This window comes from Salmo trutta, chromosome 24 (assembly GCF_901001165.1).
Source record: "Salmo trutta chromosome 24, fSalTru1.1, whole genome shotgun sequence".
NCBI lineage: Eukaryota > Metazoa > Chordata > Actinopteri > Salmoniformes > Salmonidae > Salmo > Salmo trutta.
This window is the reverse complement of record NC_042980.1, coordinates 8,438,786-8,461,419: the sequence shown is the minus strand read 5'-3', so window position 1 is coordinate 8,461,419 and position 22,634 is coordinate 8,438,786. Positions and strand designations below refer to the sequence as shown.

At 40.9% G+C, this 22,634-nt stretch overlaps 1 protein-coding gene across 1 annotated transcript in view; it reads left to right on the top strand.

The window, feature by feature from the left end:
- LOC115161476 (inactive dipeptidyl peptidase 10-like) overlaps positions 1-22,634 on the top strand; it is a 76,480-nt gene that overhangs the window by 2,988 nt on the left and 50,858 nt on the right. The window contains exons 3-5 of the mRNA XM_029712464.1: positions 3,441-3,536; positions 7,968-8,062; positions 8,417-8,491. Coding sequence (XP_029568324.1) covers positions 3,441-3,536; positions 7,968-8,062; positions 8,417-8,491 — 266 coding nt within the window. The remainder of the gene's footprint in view (positions 1-3,440; positions 3,537-7,967; positions 8,063-8,416; positions 8,492-22,634) is intronic.

Below are 22,634 nucleotides of genomic sequence, written 5' to 3'. Positions count from 1 at the left end.
CCAATGAGAACCGGAGGACTACTGCGTCTTGCTCTACACCATTCCAATGTATTCTTCCTCTGTCCTCTCGTCCAGACCTGCGGCTCTCTAACCGTTTTACAGCTCTGAGCCCCCTGACTTCACCGGGGCCCTCCGACGTCCAACAGGCTCGCAGCGACCCTCTCCTTGTCCATAGTTAGGGATGTGGTGGTCCCGGAAGCAAGACACACTGCTTCCCTGGATCCCATGTTTGTGACATAGATCACCAGGTCCCTATTGTGATGCAGAAGCACCTGAATGCTCACACAGTAGTCATTCATGATGGTACAAACAATATAAATCTTCATAAATTGTAGCAATTAAAAAATGACTTCAAAGTTTTCATAGACAGGCTAAAGGAGACAGACAATCGGGTTCTCATTTCCGGGCCTATACCAACAATAGGTCACGGAATGGAACACTTTAGTTGTCTCCTCTGCCTACAATACTGGCTTAAATCCTATGGTTCCTCTATCAATTTGAAGTTCATTGACAATTTAGACAATTTTTGGGAGAGGTCCCAGTTCTAAAATAATAATTTATATTTTTTTATCCAGTCGGACAAACAGCCTACCCGACCGCTCTGATGGTCCTAAAGTACACCGCTGCCTCATTTTGTATCACATTGCAAAAAATGCACATTGCAAAAATGCAATTTCAGAATGTGGGGGAGGACATGTCCCCAGTCAAAGTTGCGCCCCTGGATCTGGCCATAAGCCAAAATAGAATTGGATCTGTTGCAGGGATTTATATTATTGACAACTTTTACTTCACTACATTCTAAAAGAAAATGATGGACTTTTTACGCCTTACATTTTCCCTGACAGCCAAAAGTACTCGTTACATATTGAATGCTTAGCAGGAGAAAAATGGTCAAATTCAGGCACTTGGTCATCTCACTTGGTCATCCCTGGTCATCCCTTGGTCATCCCTGGTCATCTCTACTAGTTAGCCCCAAATATTTCTAAACTAAAAGCATTGTATTTGGAACAAAACACTCACTAAACCCTAAACCTCAACTAAATCTTGTAATAAATAATGTGGAAATTGAGCAAGTTGAGATGACTAAACTGCATTGAGTGACACTAGATAGTGAACTGTCATGGTCAAAACATATTGATGCAGTAGTTGCTAAGCTGGGGAGAAGTCAGTCTATAATTAAGTGATGCTCTGCCTTCTTAACAACACTATCAACAAGGCAGGTCCTACAGGCCCTAGTTTTGTCACACCTTGACTACTGTTCAGTCGTGTGGTCAGGTGCCACAAAAAAGGACTTAGGAAAATTGCAATTTGCTCAGAACAGGGCAGCACGGCTGGCCCTTGGATGTATACAGAGAACTAATTTTAATAATATGCATGTCAATCTCTCCTGGTTGAAAGTGGAGGAGAGATTGACTTCATCACTACTTTTATTTATGAGCGGTATTGACATGTTAAATGCACCGAGCTGTCTATCTAAACTACTGGCACACAGCTCGGACACCCATGCATACCCCACAAGACATGCCACAAGAGGTCTCTTCACAGTCCCCAAGTCCAGAACAGACTATGGGAGGCACACTGTACTACATAGAGCCATGACTACATGGAACTCTATTCCACATCAAGTAACTTACGCAAGCAGTAAAATGTATTTAAAAAAACCCCAGAAAAAAACACTTTATGGAACAGCAGGGACTGTGAAGCAACACAAACATTGGCACACACACACACACACACACACACACACACTATACATACACATGGATTTAGTACTGTAGATATGTAGTAGTGGTGGAGTAGGGGCCTGAGGGCAGACAGTGTGTTGTGAAATCTGTGAATGTATTGTAATGTTTTAAAATTGTATAAACTGCCTTAATTTTGCTGGACCCCAGGAAGAGTAGCTGCTGCTTTGGCAGCAGCTAATGGGGGTCCATAATAGATACAAATACTACCTCTCGTCTTGCGGATTCATTAAACACAAATGCTCTGTTTCTGAATGATGTCTGAATGTTGGAGTGTGCCAAATTAAAAAATTACTAACAATTGTGCCATCTGGTTTGGAATTTTACTTTTGATACTAAAGTACATTTTTACAATTACATTTACTTTTGATACTTAAGTATATTTAAATCAAATACTTGTAGTATTTTACTGGGTGACTTTCACTTTTACTTGAGTCATTTTATATTAAGGTATCTTTATTTTTACTCAGGTATGACAATTGGGTACTTTTTCCACCACTGGTTATTGGAGTTTTTACACTTGTAGGATGGACAAATTTACAGTGACTAAATCAAGAGAAAAATAGAGGTAAAAAATCAAGAACATTTAATTGTGTCAGCTAGGCTTGATTCTGTGCAGGAATGAAGGCTAATGCACTACCTGATAGGCTCACTTTCCCGTTGAACTCGTCATGTTTCTTCTCGAATCCGCAGGACATAAAACAATTATAGAGGTAAAATGGATATCGATTTTGAGACATGACATGTAGTATTTTCATATGTTAATGTACGCTTTTCATATATATAAAAAATTCCTGTTATTTTTTGAAGATTTCTCACATAAATGTCAACCGACTGAGTATATACCAAGCTTTTTATTTTCAAAGCCTTTTAACATTTAATTCAGCTCATGTCATGCTAATTTGGCTTTTCGCAACCCGCGGAAACAACTTTCAAGATGGCAACCTCAAAAGTTATGATAAACCTGCACCGCTATGTCAACAGAGCTCGGTGCTCATTATTGGATGTATTACGTTTCGAAATCCGACTTTTTTGATATAATGGTAAAGATACAGTATGTTAGAGAAAGACCCCACTGAACGATTCAGAACATGAATTATCGTATTTGTCTTGGTAAAATGTATTTTATAACGTAAGGAAGTGAAATGGCATCACCAAAGCGCGTTTTCACCCACTCTGGGCAGAGTGGATGGACACACTACTGAATGGCTCTGAATTCACTGTCAGCGTGCAGTCAAAGCTATAACCACTTTTGGAGCAAACTAGTGCTCTCAAATCATATCCTGATGTGACAAAACATTGATAAATTATCTAGCTAACTTACGTTTTAAGAAAAATAGTTATATTAAGTGGCTATCTAGCTAGCTAGCTAGCGATAGCAATGTTTGGTGGTCAGCTAATCAGCTGAGCTAGCAAGCAAGCAATGTAGCAAAAGTATAATCCCGGTTTAGAAAAATCCTGGTGCACTGTTCAATTATTTAGCAATTTAAACATTTGTTTTTTTTAAAGAAAACTCTCTGTTTTTGCCACAGCCCTCACTGGCTTTCATGTGATTTAAATGTGAATGATGACAGTTTCTATCCATCGGAGCACTGCGATTGATTGCCCAACATTCTGGGAATGGCCTCAGCTAACTGTCAATTGTGAGTAAAAGTGTTCTCTATGTCTATTTGAAGACTTTGTGTCATTTCTTCACAGATGACGGCGCGAAGTCTTTAGGCACCCAATTGACACTGGATGACCTCTTTCAACGAGAGTTCCAGGTGCATGACCCTGATGCTAAGTGGATCAATGGTATGTTTATGCAGTATATTCATAACTCTACATATCTAATGTTGCTCATAGCTGTAATAACATTGTATCTGTCTCAAATGTATTTTGTTTCCATTTGCTATGAATGCTGAGCAGCCATTATTGGGACCTGTTGCTCCTCGAATTTAGTCTCCTCTACTGACTGAACACATCATATTTCGTAGAATCTGTGTGGTATCTGCTGGAGACTTGTGTCTCTTGCTAAATCAAGATTCGTAAACATCACCCATCTGCTCTTTAGTTTCAACACAGAACAAAGCCCAAAAGTAAACATCAAAAAGCTTTCAAAGAGAAATGGCACAGGCATCAAACGCTCTCAAAGAATTGTGTCCTTTGAAGGTTTTTGTATGCGTTCTAAGCTGACAAAGTACATTTGTTTCTGCCAATTGTCTCTGGTGGTGTTTGTTCATCAGCATACCATTCAAAATCTGAATTAGAATTTCAATGGAAACGACATACTGTATATCTCTGAGGAACATTGTTCTGCCATTAGGATGAATTGTGCTGGCATATTCCGAAGCCTTTAAAGGTACCAAACTACCATCACTGCTGCTGTTTGTCTGATATTACATATTCATGTTGTTAAGGAATGCGTTAATGGACATTTAATTCAGAGAGGCCGGAAGTGGTTAATCTTCTCCACATGGGCATGAAATAGCTAACCTACTGCAGCAGATAAGCAAACACGTGAAATGAAATAAAGTGTATTACACAAATTTGAACATTATACTGAAACAAACTAATTTCAAGCCCTATCGGAGCCTTAAAGACAAATACAAGCCTTGAAAGAGGATGCATGAGAAGGTAACATTGATACAATCACTGTTTAAATACCAACAGTGGAGTGTAAATTAATCATATCACCAGCAGAGAACAATGATAGAATACATTACTGTAATCTGTGGGAATTCTTGCTCCGTTGGGAGCCAGCATTCTTGGTAATGAATCGTTCCCTCCTCATACATTCACTCCTCCGGAGCCAGAACGGTATGGGGTGTACCATCTGCAACCATTAACAACTCAAGATCCGGAAGATCAGAGAGGGATTTAATGCGTTAAGTTGAAGCTTGCAAATCACTGCTGCTTTCACTTGTTTGTGTTTACAGTATGTGAAGCGAAGAATGTATTTTAGCACTGTCAGGCTGTGGCTAGTGTCAGAAGCGGTGTTGCAGATATGAAGGGGTCAGACCAATTTATAACACTCTCAAATCACTGTATCCTTTCATCCACATTATCTGAAGGAGAGTCTTTTCAAAATATCATGAATAAAGCATCACAAATAGCACCTTTCATGACAAGGCACTCCTCCCCTTCTTAGTCTCTCTGTCTAAGAATTTGAGTTTGGCTTGTCTGTATTGGTGCTGTCAGCTTGTCACTTCACTCAGCATCTCAGTCTTCTGACAGGCTAGGACATGCTGCTGTCTCCTTACAGTCATGCTCTATTTTCCACTCCTGAAAGATGGGGCCTCACTATTCATGCTTCAATTTCAAAGAGCGCTCCTCACAACTGCCTGAGTGCAAACCCCTGAAGTACTGCTAATTACTTCACTGATATTCTTAAAGGTCCTATCCAGCCGTTTCTATGTCAATATCAAATCATTTCTGAGTAACAATTATACCGTATAAAGTCATAGCGTATAAAAAAAAAACACAGCATCTGTGATGGAAACAGGAGCAATTTTATAAAAGCCAACAGATAACTTGTTCGTTTGACATGGTGGGATCTTATTGTGACAGTGAAATTGATCATTAAAAAAATAGATATATATTTTACCTTTATTTAACTAGGCAAGTCAGCTAAGAACAAATTCTTATTTTCAATGACGGCCTAGGAACAGTGGGTTAACTGCCATGTTCAGGGGCAGACCAACAGATTTTTACCTTGTCGGCTCAGGGATTCAATCTTGCAACCTTTCGGTTACTAGTCCAACACTCTAACCACTAGGCTACCTGCCGCGAGAAATGGCGGTGGAAATGCCTTTATACGCAAATATTGATATAGTCATATCGAAGTAAACTTAGTCACATGACGATATGGTCTGTGTGGTCCGTCCATTACGAGCTACAGATTAAATACATTTTGATGAACTTCACAGGGTGGTGAAAGTGCACAGTGATCTTGATGCTCCTTTTCAATAAATATTGGTGGTCTTATTCTGATGACATGATGATCGATGCTTGACTGCCATTTGAAAAATAAACATATTCTTGCCCTTATCCTTAATAATCTCATCATGTAGACTGGCCTACTCACACAGCTGGCCCGCACAGCCTACCTGCACTGTATCTGAGAGCTGTTGGCTAGAGCGCACATGCGAAGACATTTGTTATTTAACACCACAGTTAATGTGACAAAACTATCGGTAGAGTTGAAAGTACGATGGGAACACATTGAACTTTAGATTTTTATTTGGTACATCAAAACTTAAGTGAAAAAGTAGAATTTGTGTGCACTACGTCATCACGCACTGATTTTATCCGCAACAAGTCCGTTTGGTGGAAACATACCACCGGTGGGAAAAAAACGCATATTTTTTAAATGTGGATTTTTGACTATTCACATTAAAATCTGTCACCAATTGGATTGTTTTCAAATAAAATTGTCAAAAAGAAACAAAACCTAGCATTTTTCTCAAGCAAGAATTTTCCTTGGACTGTCTGGGAGTGGTCTGAGTGGGGAGGGGGAAACTGAAAACTAGCTGTTTTTGGCACTGTTTGGAACTCTCTTTCTTATTGGTCTATTAACTAATTTACCGCCTGGTGATGTCACCAAACAGTCCAAAACTCCATCACACCAAAACAGGCAAAGGTTTCAGGCGGTCTTGTCAAACAGCTCTTACACTTAAAGGGCATTAATGTTATTCACAATTTCACAGCATTATTCCAACCTCATAGTGTGGACATTTCCTTTGTAACACAGTATAAAAAATACTTTGTCAAATTGCTTTCACATAAGGACACTATTCATAAAGTTCTGGATGAAACGTATTTTGTCAACACACTGGCAGATGGCAAGTGGATGTGACGGTTGCCTTGATGGTACAACACAGTTTCTGAGCAGAGCATACAAAGCATAAACACAAATCCTCTGTGCTTTATCACAGGCTTCCATAACATGTGGATTGTCTGACAAATTTGACAAAGTATTTTTTTTATACTGCGTCACAAAGGAAAATACCAAACAAACATTTTTGGGGTGAAAAGTATCAGTAAAACATGTACAGATGAAAATGGCATTGAACACATTGCATTGAAAGGGCACTCCATATGGTCTGCATATGATCTGTACAGCACAAATGTTGCACAAATGCAATATATAAATACCAGCCAACCACAGGTTGATTCAAGACTCCAAGCTAACTGTGTGTCACAATATTTACAGTTTTGTAGGCTACAGTTGATTCCGCATGCTACTGCACAATGTCACTTACTGCAAACCAACTATGAATCACAATGACATTTTTATACATTCTTATAAAGTACTCTTAGAAGGAGTGTCATCTAAAAATCTAACTTAATAACATTCTGGTCCCCTCTCTTCTCTTGTACCCTCTTTCTCCTATTGATCATAAGTCAACCATCCATCACTCTTTTATGTTTACTTGCCTGTCATTGTGATTTAATGTATTCTGAGTCATCTCTGTTTTATAGCCCACCGGCCCAAGGTTGACGCCTTAGAACTCATTCAATGACAATTACTGTATATGAGATGAGGGCTTTGTAATGATATTGGTCTGTCAAAAGCATTAATGAAGTCCTGGACTCCCCAGATTGTAAAATTGGCCAGAGATGAGAGATATTGGCCGAAACTCCCATTATATTTGTTCCTGTTGATGTGTAATAATACTGAGCCAAGTTGTCACTGCTACTCTCTAAGTGAGTCGGTAGATTATTGTGCATGTTGAGTGTCTCAATTCTTCAGGGTGGACCTCTTCCTGCAGTTGTAATTTGTCATTGCAATGATAAGTCATATTTGGTGCTTCATACAAGGGATGTCTCACATGGGATGTCATTATACAGGATACCTGAGACAAGTGGCTATGCTTAAAAACACATATTTGGCACCATGCCCGTAATTGTGTATGAGCACTGGAACTCCTAGCCATTCATTGTGACATCTCTAATTTACTGGCAGTGGGCCAAGTTGAATGAATGAAGTAACTAGATTGGATGTAGCAAACCATTGTTAAGCACCTCAAGGCAGTTCATGAGCAAGGTTCTCCAGTATAAAAACATAAACAAACCCAGGCATTAACCATAACCCTTGGTCTCAGCCTTGGCTTCACCTTTAACCCTTCACTTATTCACCTTACAACCTATAACCCAGGGTCCTATCTCTTTCTCTCTCTTCCCCCTTTCTCTCTCTCTCTCTCTCTCTCTCCCTCTCTCTCTCTTTTCCTCTCTCTCTGACAGATGAGGAGATCATTTTCAGGAGCTGGGACGGTGACGTGTTCAAAGCCAACACGCAGAGCAACGAAACAGGCCTCTTACTAAAAAACACCACTTTCGTGAGTACTTACCGTCTCTGTGCATACCAACTCCTCTTCCCAGAGAACTCACATTAGAGAGACATGCTCACCTTATTAAGGTCCCCTTTGTCAAGTGGCTGCCTCCAGTGACACCTTGCCATCTTGTTTTATTTGCTAAATGTTGCAGACTGGAATTAGACAATGTTTTAAATAAGTTGGAGAAGATAATACTATGCCATTCTTGTGGCATTTGAATACATGTGTAGTTCATGCTAATTCAAAAAATAATTATATTTCACGCTTATAAACAAAGAATTTGAATGGACTGTAAACTGCAGATGAACAGTCACAGTAGCTGTCATTCTCTTTCCACTCTTTTCTCTTTCTTTCCAGGCAACATTTAAGGCCTCCAAGTTTGCAGTTTCTCCAGATCTCAACTTTGTTCTTCTGGGCTATGACGTGAAACAGGTCAGTGATTTTAATGTGCCGTTTCTGAAGAGTATCTTAAAATGGCACACATCTTTGTAGCCTGGGCCCAGATCTATTTGTGCTGTATAGCCAACTCATTTGGTTATTGTCATGCCAAACATTTGTTGATATTGAAAATGTACAACAACACAATAATCTGAGGTACAGTAAAAGTTATTTTCCAACATTAATGAGAATGACATTGGAGAATGAATGGTGTTGGGCCTGTGTGTCTCTCTGCTCTCCGGTTTCCTTAATGCATCCTTCAGTATTTCTCAGAAAGAGATATTAGACACAACAAATGCACAGAGAATGAGAACAATAAAGACAGCGAGTGCCTGAAGAGACATTTCTGTGAGATTGGTACCCTTGGCCTTGTCATTTGCGGTGGTCTCACTAGCTGTGTTTTGAGGCCTTCCTCTTGTTCGTATTCTGTGATGTTCTGGTTCAGAAAGGTAATTCTCTGGACTCGTAACTCTGTGGAAAAGTAACTGCATTAAAAGGTGGAGGGCTTGTCTTCCTCCTCATGTCCTACCTGTGTCTGCTCTTATTAGGTTCATAGTGACGTTGAAATGTTTTGTAAATACTACTAGTTCACTCCCTGCTGACATATTGTATGCTTCTGTAGGTCCAAACAGACACTGTAACTCATTACGTTATTCAGCTCTTTTTGAGTCTATATAAATATTGGAAACACTGTATTTGGCTAGTACCCCACTGATGCATCTCTGAATGCTCAAGCACAACCCATCAACTAAAAATGACACAACCATACCACAATTATTCATATTTATCACGTTTCTGCTTCAACTTTGTTGGCATGCACCAACAAAACATCAGCGTTAGTGGATAGCTTGCTCTGGTTCACTGGATGGTTAGTTCTTGCACTTGTGGGCCAATGGAATGCCCACTGAAGGTGCCTTTGGTGTCAGTCGAATGTGCTTTTTCTTTGTGGTATGACTGCATAGTGGAAAAACTGTTTCTAACAGTTTGGAAAATAATGAGAGGTGTAAATTTATTATCGTATTTTTATATCAATCCGTTCAAATTCAACCCTTTAATTAACCTCAGGACAAAAGTTGTATCCGCATCAAAGCAATTTGTTGTAAACAATCCAAGACATTTTTTTCCATCATTGTACAAAAAGAACTGTTGTTCAAAGAGAAAGCAATTATCGTTTAACATAAGCCGATAGGCTACGGGCTCGATAGATATCAAATCAAATTATATTTGTTTGATGTGCAATTGAAATGTATTACTTGGATGAATAATTAGCAACATGCAATGATAGGGAATACTTTGCAATACTTAGAGAAAGCACATATTTGCAGAAACCATCAGAAACCATTTCCCATTCTTGTGTTCAGTGATTTTCTCTTTCATAATAGGAAGAGGCTCCAGCGAAGGTAAAGATAGGTTGTATCCGGGAGAAACCTTCCTACTCAGACGACCCCTTATCCATTAGTTTGGTTGCAAACAACATCAAAGAATTGGCTACGAAACGCTAGCAACATGGTTTTTGATCTTCTGAATGCAATCTGTTACTGGCTCTGTAATGACCTAACCCTAACTCAGCATCAAGGGTATTTCGCACAAACATGACCCCTTATGATGAAGCAGGTATTTTAATGGAATAACCAGCCGTACTTTGAGTTCCCGATATTTCGCTTGAACTGTGTGTCATAGCCGACCACAGTCATAATGTCTCCAAACCTATAATTGAAAAACATTGGATACCCAATAAACAGTGACAGCTTCAAAACCAGTGTCATTTATACATTTCATCAACTGAATGCCCTGATGAAATTGAATAGCTTGCTTGCAAAAAGCAAGACCTTACAGCAAAACCTATTAAAAATATGAGCTCTTATTCCGTCAGTATACATAGACATAGTGTATGGCTCTCAAAGTGTGTCCATTAAAACACTACTTGGTTTCAGCGCTCCACACAAATCTTTTCCTGCTGCCTATATAGCTCCTCTCTCACGTTCATTTTGCTGGTGTGCATAAAAGCCATTCCTTTTAGGCACTTCAGTGTGGAGCCAATTTTCATCTTGTTTAATAGCAGACCGGGGAACATGAGAGTGGCTCACAACAACAGTCATCTTGATTCAGATACCGGTTTGTATAATGCAGTCTGCATTCTCACAAGCCTTGTGGGACGATAGAACCAATCACCAGAAGATGGTTAGTAGGGTAGCTAAGAGCCTGTTCAAAATGCAGAGGAGGACAAAGATCTGATGAGGGTACAGTGCATTCGGAAAGTATTCAGACTCCTGGACTTTTTCCACATCTTGGTACGTTACAGACTTATTCTAAAATTGGTTAAATTGCTTTTTTCTTCATCAATCTACACACAATACCTCATAATGACAAAGCAAAAACAGTTTTTTAGAAATCTTTATTTTTATATATATATATTTTACTTATATATATTTTACTTATATTTACTTATATATATATATATATACTTACTTATTTATTTATATATATATATATATATATATATATATACTTTTTCCCCCCACTATATATATATATATATATATATAGTGGGGGTAAAAAGTATTTGATCCCCTGCTGATTTTGTACGTTTGCCCACTGACAAAGAAAGGATCAGTCTATACTTTTAATGGTAGGTTTATTTGACCAGTGAGAGACAGAATAACAACAAACATTCCAGAAAAACGCATGTCAAAAACGTTATAAATTGATTTGCATTTTAATGAGGGAAATAACTATTTGACCCCCTCTCAATCAGAAAGATTTCTGGCTCCCAGGTGTCTTTTATACAGGTAACGTGCTGAGATTATGAGCACACTCTTAAAGGGAGGGCTCCTAACCACAGCTTGTTACCTGTAAAAAAGACACCTGTCCATAGAGGCAATCAATCAATCAGATTCCAAACTCTCCACCATGGCCAAGACCAAAGAGCTCTCCAAGGATGTCAGGGACAAGATTGTAGACCTACACAAGGCTGGAATGGGCTACAAGACCATCGCCAAGCAGCTTGGTGAGAAGGTGACAACATTTGGTGCGATTATTTGCAAATGGAAGAAACACAAAATAACTGTCAATATCCCTCGGCCTGGGGCTCCATGCAAGATCTCACCTCGTGGAGTTGCAATGATCATGAGAACGGGAAAGAATCAGCCCAGAACTACACGGGAGGATCTTGTCAATGATCTCAAGGCAGCTGGGACCATAGTCACCAAGAAAACAATTGGTAACACACTATGCCGTGAAGGACTAAAATCCTGCAGCGCCCGCAATGTCCCCCTGCTCAAGAATACATATACAGGCCCGTCTGAAGTCTGCCAATGAACATCTGAATGACTCAGAGGACAACTGGTGAAAGTGTTGTGGTCAGATGATACCAAAATGGAGCTCTTTGACATAAACTCAACTCGCCATTTTTGGAGGAGGAGGAATGCTGCCTCTGACCCCAAGAACACCATCTCCACCGTCAAACATGGAGGTGGAAACATTATGCTTTGGGGGTGTCTTTCTGCTAAGGGGACAGGACAACTTCACCGCATCAAAGGGACGATGGACAGGGCCATGTACCATCAAATCTTGGGTGAGAACCTCCTTCCCTCAGCTAGGGCATCGAAAATGGGTCGTGGATGGGTACTCCAGCATGACAATGACCCAAAACACACGGCCAAGGCAACAAAGGAGTGGCTCAAGAAGAAGCACATTAAGGTCCTGGAGTGGCCTAGCCAGTCTCCAGACCTTAATCCCATAGAAAATCTGTGGAGGGAGCTGAAGGTTCGAGTTGCAAAAGCGTCAGCCTCGAAACCTTAATGACTTGGAGAAGATCTGCAAAGAGGAGTGGGACAAAATCCCTCCTGAGATGTGTGCAAACCTGGTGGCCAACTACAAGAAACGTCTGACCTCTGTGATTGCCAACAAGGGTTTTGCCACCAAGTACTAAGTCATGTTTTGAAGAGGGGTCAAATACTTATTTCCCTCATTAAAATGCAAATCATTTTATAACATTTTTGACATGCGTTTTTCTGGATTTTGTTGTTGTTATTCTGTCTCTCACTGTTCAAATAAACCTACTATTAAAATTATAGACTGATCATTTCTTTGTAAGTGGGCAAATGTACAAAATCAGCAGGGGATCAAATACTTTTTTTCCCCACTGTATATATATACTGCTCAAAAAAATAAAGGGAACACTTAAACAACACAATGTAACTCCAAGTCAATCACACTTCTGTGAAATCAAACTGTCCACTTAGAAAGAAACACTGATTGACAATAAATTTCACATGCTGTTGTGCAAATGGAATAGACAACAGGTGGAAATTATAGGCAATTAGCAAGACACCCCCAATAAAGGAGTGGTTCGGCAGGTGGTAACCACAGACCACTTCTCAGTTCTTATGCTTCCTGGCTGATGTTTTGGTCACTTTTGAATGCTGGCGGTGCTTTCACTCTAGTGGTAGCATGAGACGGAGTCTACAACCCACACAAGTGGCTCAGGTAGTGCAGCTCATCCAGGATGGCACATCAATGCGAGCTGTGGCAAGAAGGTTTGCTGTGTTTGTCAGCGTAGTGTCCAGAGCATGGAGGCGCTACCAGGAGACAGGCCAGTACACCAGGAGACGTGGAGGAGGCCGTAGGAGGGCAACAACCCAGCAGCAGGACCGCTACCTCCGCCTTTGTGCAAGGAGGAGCAGGAGGAGCACTGCCAGAGCCCTGCAAAATGACCTCCAGCAGGCCACAAATGTGCATGTGTCTGCTCAAACGGTCAGAAACAGACTCCATGAGGGTGGTATGAGGGCCCGACGTCCACAGGTGGGGGTTGTGCTTACAGCCCAACACCGTGCAGGACGTTTGGCATTTCCCAGAGAACACCAAGATTGGCAAATTCGGCCACTGGCGCCCTGTGCTCTTCACAGATGAAAGCAGGTTCACACTGAGCACATGTGACAGACGTGACAGAGTCTGGAGACACCGTGGAGAACGTTCTGCTGCCTGCAACATCCTCCAGCATGACCGGTTTGGCGGTGGGTCAGTCATGGTGTGGGGTGGCATTTCTTTGGGGGGCCGCACAGCCCTCCATGTGCTCGCCAGAGGTAGCCTGACTGCCATTAGGTACCGAGATGAGATCCTCAGACCCCTTGTGAGACCATATGCTGGTGCGGTTGGCCCTGGGTTCCTCCTAATGCAAGACAAGGCTAGACCTCATTTGGCTGGAGTGTGTCAGCAGTTCCTGCAAGAGGAAGGCATTGATGCTATGGACTGGCCCGCCCGTTCCCCAGACCTGAATCCAATTGAGCACATCTGGGACATCATGTCTCGCTCCATCCACCAACGTCACGTTGCACCACAGACTGTCCAGGAGTTGGCGGATGCTTTAGTCCAGGTCTGGGAGGAGATCCCTCAGGAGACCATCCGCCACCTCATCAGGAGCATGCCCAGGCGTTGTAGGGAGGTCATACAGGCACGTGGAGGCCACACACACTACTGAGCCTCATTTTGACTTGTTTTAAGGACATTACATCAAAGTTGGATCAGCCTGTAGTGTTGTTTTCCACTTTAATTTTGAGTGTGACTTCAAATCCAGACCTCCATGGGTTGATAAATTGGATTTCCATTGATTATTTTTGTGATTTTGTTGTCAGCACATTCAACTATGTAAAGAAAAAGTATTTAATAAGATTATTTCATTCATTCAAATCTAGGATGTGTAATTTTAGTGTTCCCTTTATTTTTTTGAGCAGTGTGTATATATATATAAAATAAACGGAAATATCACATATCCATAATTATTCACTTTTACTCAGTACTTTGTTGAAGCACCTTTTGCAGAGATTACAGCCTTGAGTCTCCTTGGGTATGACGCTACTAGCTTGGCATACCCATATTTGGGGAGTTTCTCCCCTTCTATGCAGATCCTCTCAAGATCTGTGAGGTTGGTTGGGGAGCGTCGCTGCACAGCTATTTTCAGGTTTCTCCAGAGATGTTAGATCGGGTTCAAATCTGGGCTTTGGCAGGGCTACTCAAGGACATTCAGAGACTTGTCCCAAAGCCACTCCTGCATTGCCTTGGCTGTGTGCTTAGGGTTGTTGTCTTGTTGGAAGGTGAATCTTCTCCTCAGTCTGAGGTCCTGAGCACTCTGGAGCAGGTCTTCATCAAGGATCTCTCTGTACTTTGCTCCAAACATCTTTCCCTCGATCCTAACTAGTCTCTCAGTCCTTGCCGCTGAAAAATATCCCCACAGCATGATGCTGCCACCACCATGCTTTACCGTAAGAATGGTGCCAGGTTTCCTCTAGACCTGATACTTGGCATTCAGGCCAAAGAGTTCAATCTTGGTTTCATCAGAGTGGCCTGTCATGTGCCTTTTACTGAGGAGTGCTTCCATCTGGCCACTCTACCATAAAGCCCTGATTGGTGGAGTGCTGCAGAGATGGTTGTCCTTCTGAAAGGTTATCCCATCTCCACAGAGGAACTCTGGAGCTCAGTCAGGGTGACCATCGGGTTCTTGGTCACCTCCCTGACTAAGGCCCTTCTCCCCCAAATGATCAGTTTGTCTGGGCGGTCAGCTCTAGGAAGAGTGTTGGTGGTTCCAAACTTCTTCCATTTATGAATGATGGAGGCCCCTATGTTCTTGGGGATTTTCAATGCTGCAGACATTTTTTGGTACCTTTCCACAGATCTTTGCCCCGAACCAATCCTGTCTCGGAGCTCTACGGACAATTCCTTCCATGCCATGGCTTGGTTTTTGCTCTGATATGCCTGTAAATAAGGTATTTCTGTTTTGTTTTTTTTATACATTTGCAAACATAAAAAAAAATGAGTTTTCACTTTGTCATTATGGGTTATTGTGTGTAGATTGATGAGGAAAAACATTTATTTAATCAATTTTAGAATAAGGCTGTAACGTCACAAAATGTTTGAATACTTTCCGAATGCACTGTATATGCCGTGCAATAGCCTATGCTTGCTTTTATGGATACATGGAACTGAGAAATAGATGCCACATTGATGTAAGTGTGAGTTATGCTAGACTTAACATGTGTTTTTACTAGCCTGAGAGGTTAGCCAGTCAATGTGTTGCCATATGACCTGACAGCATTCAATTATTGACATTTTTTACTAGATGGAACTATCCCTCTCAATCATTAAAAATAGCCAATTTTCTTATTAGTCACCAGTACTGTTAACAGTGGTTTAATCAACATTGGTGTTGCAAGCATCAACATTTACATGCCTCCTGCCTTATCAGTGCCGTAATGAGACGATTGACATGCACTGCTGCGTAAGTTCCATTTAGACACGCTCGTAACAGCCATGCAGCTTTAAAGGCCCACTCCTTCATTGGAAAACAACAAAACGGCATCCCTGCCATTTTGTTTAATATAAAGCTCAGGGAAGGGAATCAATGGGTGTCTAATGATTTTAAATAATCAAAACCGGCTGCAAAGATTAGAGTGGGCCTTTAAGATGGGTTTTCGGAGTGCTGCTACACAGTCAGGTGTAGTGATTAAGCCGTAGAGATGCACACAGAGCAGAGTCTAGCGAAAGCTCAAGGTGTCTGTGTTTTCCTGCCTTCCCGTGGTGGCGGAGGCTTACGCCAAAAAGGCAAGATCCCAAAACAAACAAAAGGCTTTCTGTCATAGGCAAGCCACGCGCTCCTGTTTTGCACTGCCGTTTAACATTGTATTTGCACAGGGCTGGAAGGTGTATTTTGAGGGAAAGTGTGAGGAGATAATCCCAAAATATTGTTTTTTGTGGACGCTCAGGTGTTGACAGTTAAGATCACATTATTGGTCCATCTCAAATTTGACTTCTGCTTTTAAACCCACCTCTCTGAAAAACATCTCTGTTTTTTTGGAGAGGTGCGGAAAGCTGCCACACTCGGCACCCGGGGAGCTGTTGTTGTGGGGATTAAGTGCCTTGCTCTAGGGCATAACAGCAGGCAATGGCATCTAGGATTTGATACCAGCAACCTCCAATTGCCAGCTCACTTTCCTGTCAGACACGGGATTTGAACTGGCAACCCTCCGGTTGCCGGCTTGTCTTTCTAACCATTAGGCTGTTTTTTCTCCTCCTCAAGGTGACATCCTGGGGAAAGGGTGGTTGTATGATTGACTTTTGTTCTACCTCACTCAAGCGTAGGAGCTTCTAACAAATAGACTTGTAGACACAGACCTATTTATAAATCCCAGGGGAGTTGTTGGGCAATGTTCAGACTTCAGAGTCTCACAAACTGTCTGAGTGGTCACCAACCGTGATTCTAAAGAGCTATACAAGTTTTAGTTCCAGGCAAGATGTAACATTTTGCTGGTGAGATGTGAGAACTTAGTGTTCTCTATTTGTTGAGGTAGTCTGATGTAAATTATAGAACAAAGAACATATTTTAACAACATGTCACTTCATTTCGACAAATTGGGCAATGCTGCTTTTAGTAGGGTTATACTCCCTCTCTCCTTTGTATTGCCCCCGCCTCTCAATTTTTTTCAAGAACAATTAAAACCCCAACAACTACAAAGTACATTATCCCAGTTTAAGATGGCAGCAATACGGCAATTACCATCACTTTAGACTTCAAATATGAACATTTCAGTTCTCTAATGTATTATAATTACAATATCCGAGTCTGTCGGTGAGGCTTTACAATTGAAATATACAAACACCAGCAGCTGTGAGCACTTACATACCGACGCTTGATATGGAGAATTAGTCCTGATATTCTAGCACATGCCACTCTGATTTCCACATCCACTTACTGTAATTACATACATGCCATTCACATAGATTGACTGAGCTTTAAGAATTAGGCTGGACAAGTGCATGAATGGGGGCTGTCGATATTGTTATTGAAGTATTGTCTGTTTAATCTCAAGCTGCAGCATATCTCAATTCCCTGGGCGTCAATACATTCAGTATGGCTGATTAAATGAAATGTTACAGTACATATAATGAAAGTTTAGACTGACAGCTGTTATGCTATATTCATTAATTCCTTTATTTGTTAATATTGATACAGCCATGCAAGGTACAATTTTGAGCTCTCATTGCCTAGTGTTCCCAGAATGCTTTGCTCTATAGGAGCTGTAATAATATAAACATTTTACTTTCCAGTGCTCAATGATGTGGGTAAACGGCTAGAAAAACATTATTTGGTCCAAATTCAAGTTAAATTTAAAACGGTAATATGAATACAGTGTGACGCATACTTTGCTGTTAGATGTTTGCAGTGATTCCTTGTATCGATTCAAAGCTCCGTCATCCGCCATAGATCGGCATGAACTCAAGATGAGCTTAAGTCTGTCAGACACTATTGGCACTTAGAAAATACATTTGTGCGAGGCTCAAGCCGAGGCCTGCCCGCTCGATTAATAACTACCATGTTGAGCTGATTTTAAAACAGAAGATAATGATTGTGTTACTATATCACTCTTGGTACACAGTATAAGCCTAAACTAGTTTAGTAGTAAAATGTGGCTTAACAAATCATAAGTTAAACGGACTCACTCTGTGAATTATTAGTGGTTGACATGTATGTCCCCCATACATACATCTGTAATGTCCCTCAGTCAAGTATTACATTTCAAGCACAGATTCAACTACGAAGACCAGCGAGCATCATAAAGAAGGGCAGTGACTGGTAGATGGGTAATGATAACAACAAGTTAATAATTATTCTGTGGATGATGTAATAAACCACCCAGATACGTCAAAGATGCAGTCGTCCTTCTGAACTGAGCTGCAGGACAGGAAGGAAACTGCTTGTCATTATGTCACCATGAGGCCATTGGTAATTTTAAAACAGCTACAGAGTTCAATGGCTTTGATGGGAGAAAACTGAGGATGGATCAGCAACATTGTAGTGACTCCACATTAATGACCTAAATGACAGAGTGAAAAGAAGAATACCAATATACAGAATAAAATGCATATGTATGCAACAAGGCACTAAAGTAATACTGCAAAAACACTTTTGGGTCTAAATACAAAACCTTATGTTTGGGGCTAATCCAACACAACACATCACTGTGTAACTGCCTCCTTATTTTCAAACATGGTGGTGGCTGCATCATGGTATGGGTATACTTGACATTGGCAAAAACTGGGGAGTTTTTCAGGATGAAAAGAAATGGGAAAACCTGCTTCAGTTTGCTTAACTCTGCAAATGTTTTAAAGTCACCATTGGCCTCATGGTGAAATTCCTTCCTCTCCGTCAACTGAGTTAGGAAGGACGCCTGCATCATTATTGTGAGTGGGTGTATTGATACACCATCCAAAGTGTAATTATTAACTTCATGGTCAAAGGGATATTCAATGTCTTTTTTTTTTTTTACCCATTTACCAATAGGTGCTGCTCTTTGCAATGCATTGAATAACCTCCCTGTTCTTTGGGTTGAATATGTGTTCGAAATTCACTGCTCGACTGTGGGACCTTAAAGACAATTTTATGTGTGGGGTACAGAGACGAGTTAAATCGTTTTTTTTTTTTTGTTAACCTGTTTGGTATAGGGGGCAGTATTGAGAATTTTGGAAAAAATATGTTCCCATTTTTAACTGCCTCCTACACCAACTCAGAAGCTAGAATATGCATATTATTGTTCAGGTTTGGATAGAAAACACTCTGAATTTTCTAAAACTGTTTGAATGGTGTCTGTGAGTATAACAGAACTCCTATGGCAGGCAAAAACCTGACAAGGCTTCAAGCAGGAAGTACCCTGTCTGACAAGGAGTCGTGCGTCTTACCTCTTTTTATTGAAAAGTAAGGATCTTAGCTGTAACGTGACAATTCCCAGGGCTCCAATAGGCTCTCAGAGCCCGCGAAAACCCTGAAGGTTTACGAGGGAGCCTCAGGTTGAAATATATTATCGCCTTTTGTAAGTGGATGCTCGGAGGACCTTTCAATGATGCGCGTGCATGAGTCGCTTCTGAGGAGAAATTTTATTCGGCTGTTTAGGCTCAATGCATACTCCCGGTCGGAATATTATCACTTCTCTACGACATAAATGGCATAAAAATTGGTTTTAAACAGCGGTTGACATGCTTCGAAGTACGGTAATGGAATATTTAGACATTTTTGACAAGCCAACGCGCCATGCGCGGGACCGTGAGGAAGCATTCTGATAGTGTCTAGAACTCACGAACAAAACGTCGCTGTTGGAATATAACGATGGATTATTTGGGACCAAACCAACATTTGTTATTGAAGTAGAAGTCCTGGCAGTGTATTCTGATGAAGAACAAGCAAGGTAAGAACATTTTTCTTATAGGAAATGTGATTTTGGTGGAGGCTGAACTGGGTGGGTATCTAAATAGCTAGCCCTGTAATGCCGGGCTATGTACTTAGATTATTGCAAAATGTGCTTCATCCGAAAAGCTATTTTAAAATCGGACATATCGAGTGCATAGAGGGGTAATGTATCTATAATTCTTAAAATAATTGTTATGCTTTTTGTGAACGTTTATCGTGAGTAATTTAGCAAACTGTTAGTAAATTCACCGGAAGTTTGCGGTGGTTATGCTTTTTCTGAACGTCACATGCTAATGTAAAAAGCTGGTTTTTGATATAAATATGAACTTGATTGAACAGACATGCATGTATTGTATAACACAATGTCCTAGGTGTGTCATCTGATGAAGATCATAAAAGGTTAGTGCTGCATTTAGCTGTGGTTTGGGTTTATGTGACATGATATGCTAGCTTGAAAAATGGGTGTCAGATTTTTTCTGGCTGGGTACTCTGCTGACATAATCTAATGTTTTGCTTTTGTTGTAAAGCCTTTTTGAAATCGGACAGTGGGGTTAGATTAACGAGATTCTTGTCTTTAAATAGCTGTAAAATAGTCATATGTTTGAGAAATTGAAGTTATAGCATTTCTAACGATTCAAAAATCGCGCCACTGGATTTCAGTGGCTGTTACGTAGGTGGGACGAGTTCGTCCCACATGCCCCAGAGAGGTTAAACACTTGTTCAGGGTGTCGTATGGATTAGACCAAAATGCAGCGGGAATGTGTATAATCATCTTCTTTTATTCGGCAGAAAGAAGGAAAACCAAAACAAACACACGTATACAAAAGACAACGACGACAAACAGTCCTGTAAGGCATACAGCTATACAAGGAACAACTACCCACAAAATCCCATAGAAAAAACATCCCTCTTAAATAGGACCTTCAATTAGAAGCAACTAGGAGCAGCTGCTTCCAATTGAAGGTCAACCCAACAAACACCACATAGAAATAGACATACTAGAACTAACATAGAAATAGACTAACAAGAACATAACCCAACAAACCCCGAAACACTCTAAACAAACACCCCTCTTAAATATGAACATAGCCCAACAAACCCCGAAACACTCTAAACAAACACACCCATTTACATTTACCCCTGCCACGTCCTGACCAAACTACAAACTACAATAACAAATAACCTCTTATACTGGTCAGGACGTGACAACACTATTATTGCATACAGATTGAGTCCATGCAATTTATTTAACTTGTTAAGCAACTTTTTATTCCTAAACGTATTTAGGCTTGCCATAACAAAGGGGCTTTGTGTGTAGACCAGTGACACAAAATCTCAATTTAATCCATTTTAAATTGAGGCTGTACTACAACAAAATGTGGAAAAAGTCAAGGGGTGTGAACACTTTCTAAAGGCACATTTCATTACAGCGTAATGTAGAAGCATGACTTGTCTTATCTTTGTATCTTGAAACTCTATCTGAAAACACAAGTTATATTTTTCCGTGTTTTTAATGTCACGTCTGTCAAGGAACATCTAAAACAAGAAGAAACTAAAACAACAAGCTTTCACAAATGTTTATTTTAAAAATGCCAAGAGGGTTCTGGTAGAAATGTTAATGACATACGCCTAACAATATTGAATGTAAGATTGTTTACATTCACCCAACCTAATCCCCTACAGGTGAAAAAAAGGGACAAAAAAACTAAAACTTCCATAATTCCTATCTCAAAATTCATGACATTTACATTTTTGAGCATAGACCTATTTATTTCTGCTACAGCACACTCGCTCATCACAAATTGTAAGTAAGTTAGTTACAGTGCCTCATAAAGACATGATTGACATGGGAAGAGAGGGTGGAACATGAATGTAAATCTGCTAGTTAGTTAGCAATCTTTTTTTACTGATTGCGATTTATCTTCATTGCTCTTAAATATTAACTTCATAATATACTGCTCAAAAAAATAAAGGGAACACTGAAATAACACATCCTAGATCTGAATGAATGAAATAATCTTATTAAATACTTTTTTCTTTACATAGTTGAATGTGCTGACAACAAAATCACACAAAAATAATCAATGGAAATCCAATTTATCAACCCATGGAGGTCTGGATTTGGAGTCACATTCAAAATTAAAGTGGAAAACGACACTACAGGCTGATCCAACTTTGATGTAATGTCCTTAAAACAGGTCAAAATGAGGCTCAGTAGTGTGTGGCCTCCACGTGCCTGTATGACCTCCCTACAACGCCTGGGCATGCTCCTGATGAGGTGGCGGATGGTCTCCTTAGGGATCTCCTCCCAGACCTGGACTAAAGCATCCGCCAACTCCTGGACAGTCTGTGGTGCAACGTGGCGTTGGTGGATGGAGCGAGACATGATGTCCCAGATGTGCTCAATTGGATTCAGGTCTGGGGAACGTGCGGGCAAGTCCATAGCATCAATGCCTTCCTCTTGCAGGAACTGCTGACACACTCCAGCCACATGAGGTCTAGCATTGTCTTGCATTAGGAGGAACCCAGGGCCAACCGCACCAGCATATGGTCTCACAAGGGGTCTGAGGATCTCATCTCGGTACCTAATGGCAGTCAGGCTACCTCTGGCGAGCACATGGAGGGCTGTGCGGCCCCCCATAGAAATGCCACCCCACACCACGACTGACCCACCGCCAAACCGGTCATGCTGGAGGATGTTGCAGGCAGCAGAACGTTCTCTACGGCGTCTCCAGACTCTGTTATGTCTGTCACGTGCTCAGTGTGAACCTGCTTTCATCTGTGAAGAGCACAGGGCGCCAATGGCGAATTTGCCAATCTTGGTGTTTTCTGGCAAATGCCAAACGTCCTGCACGGTGTTGGGCTGTAAGCACAACCCCCACCTGTGGACTTCGGGCCCTCATA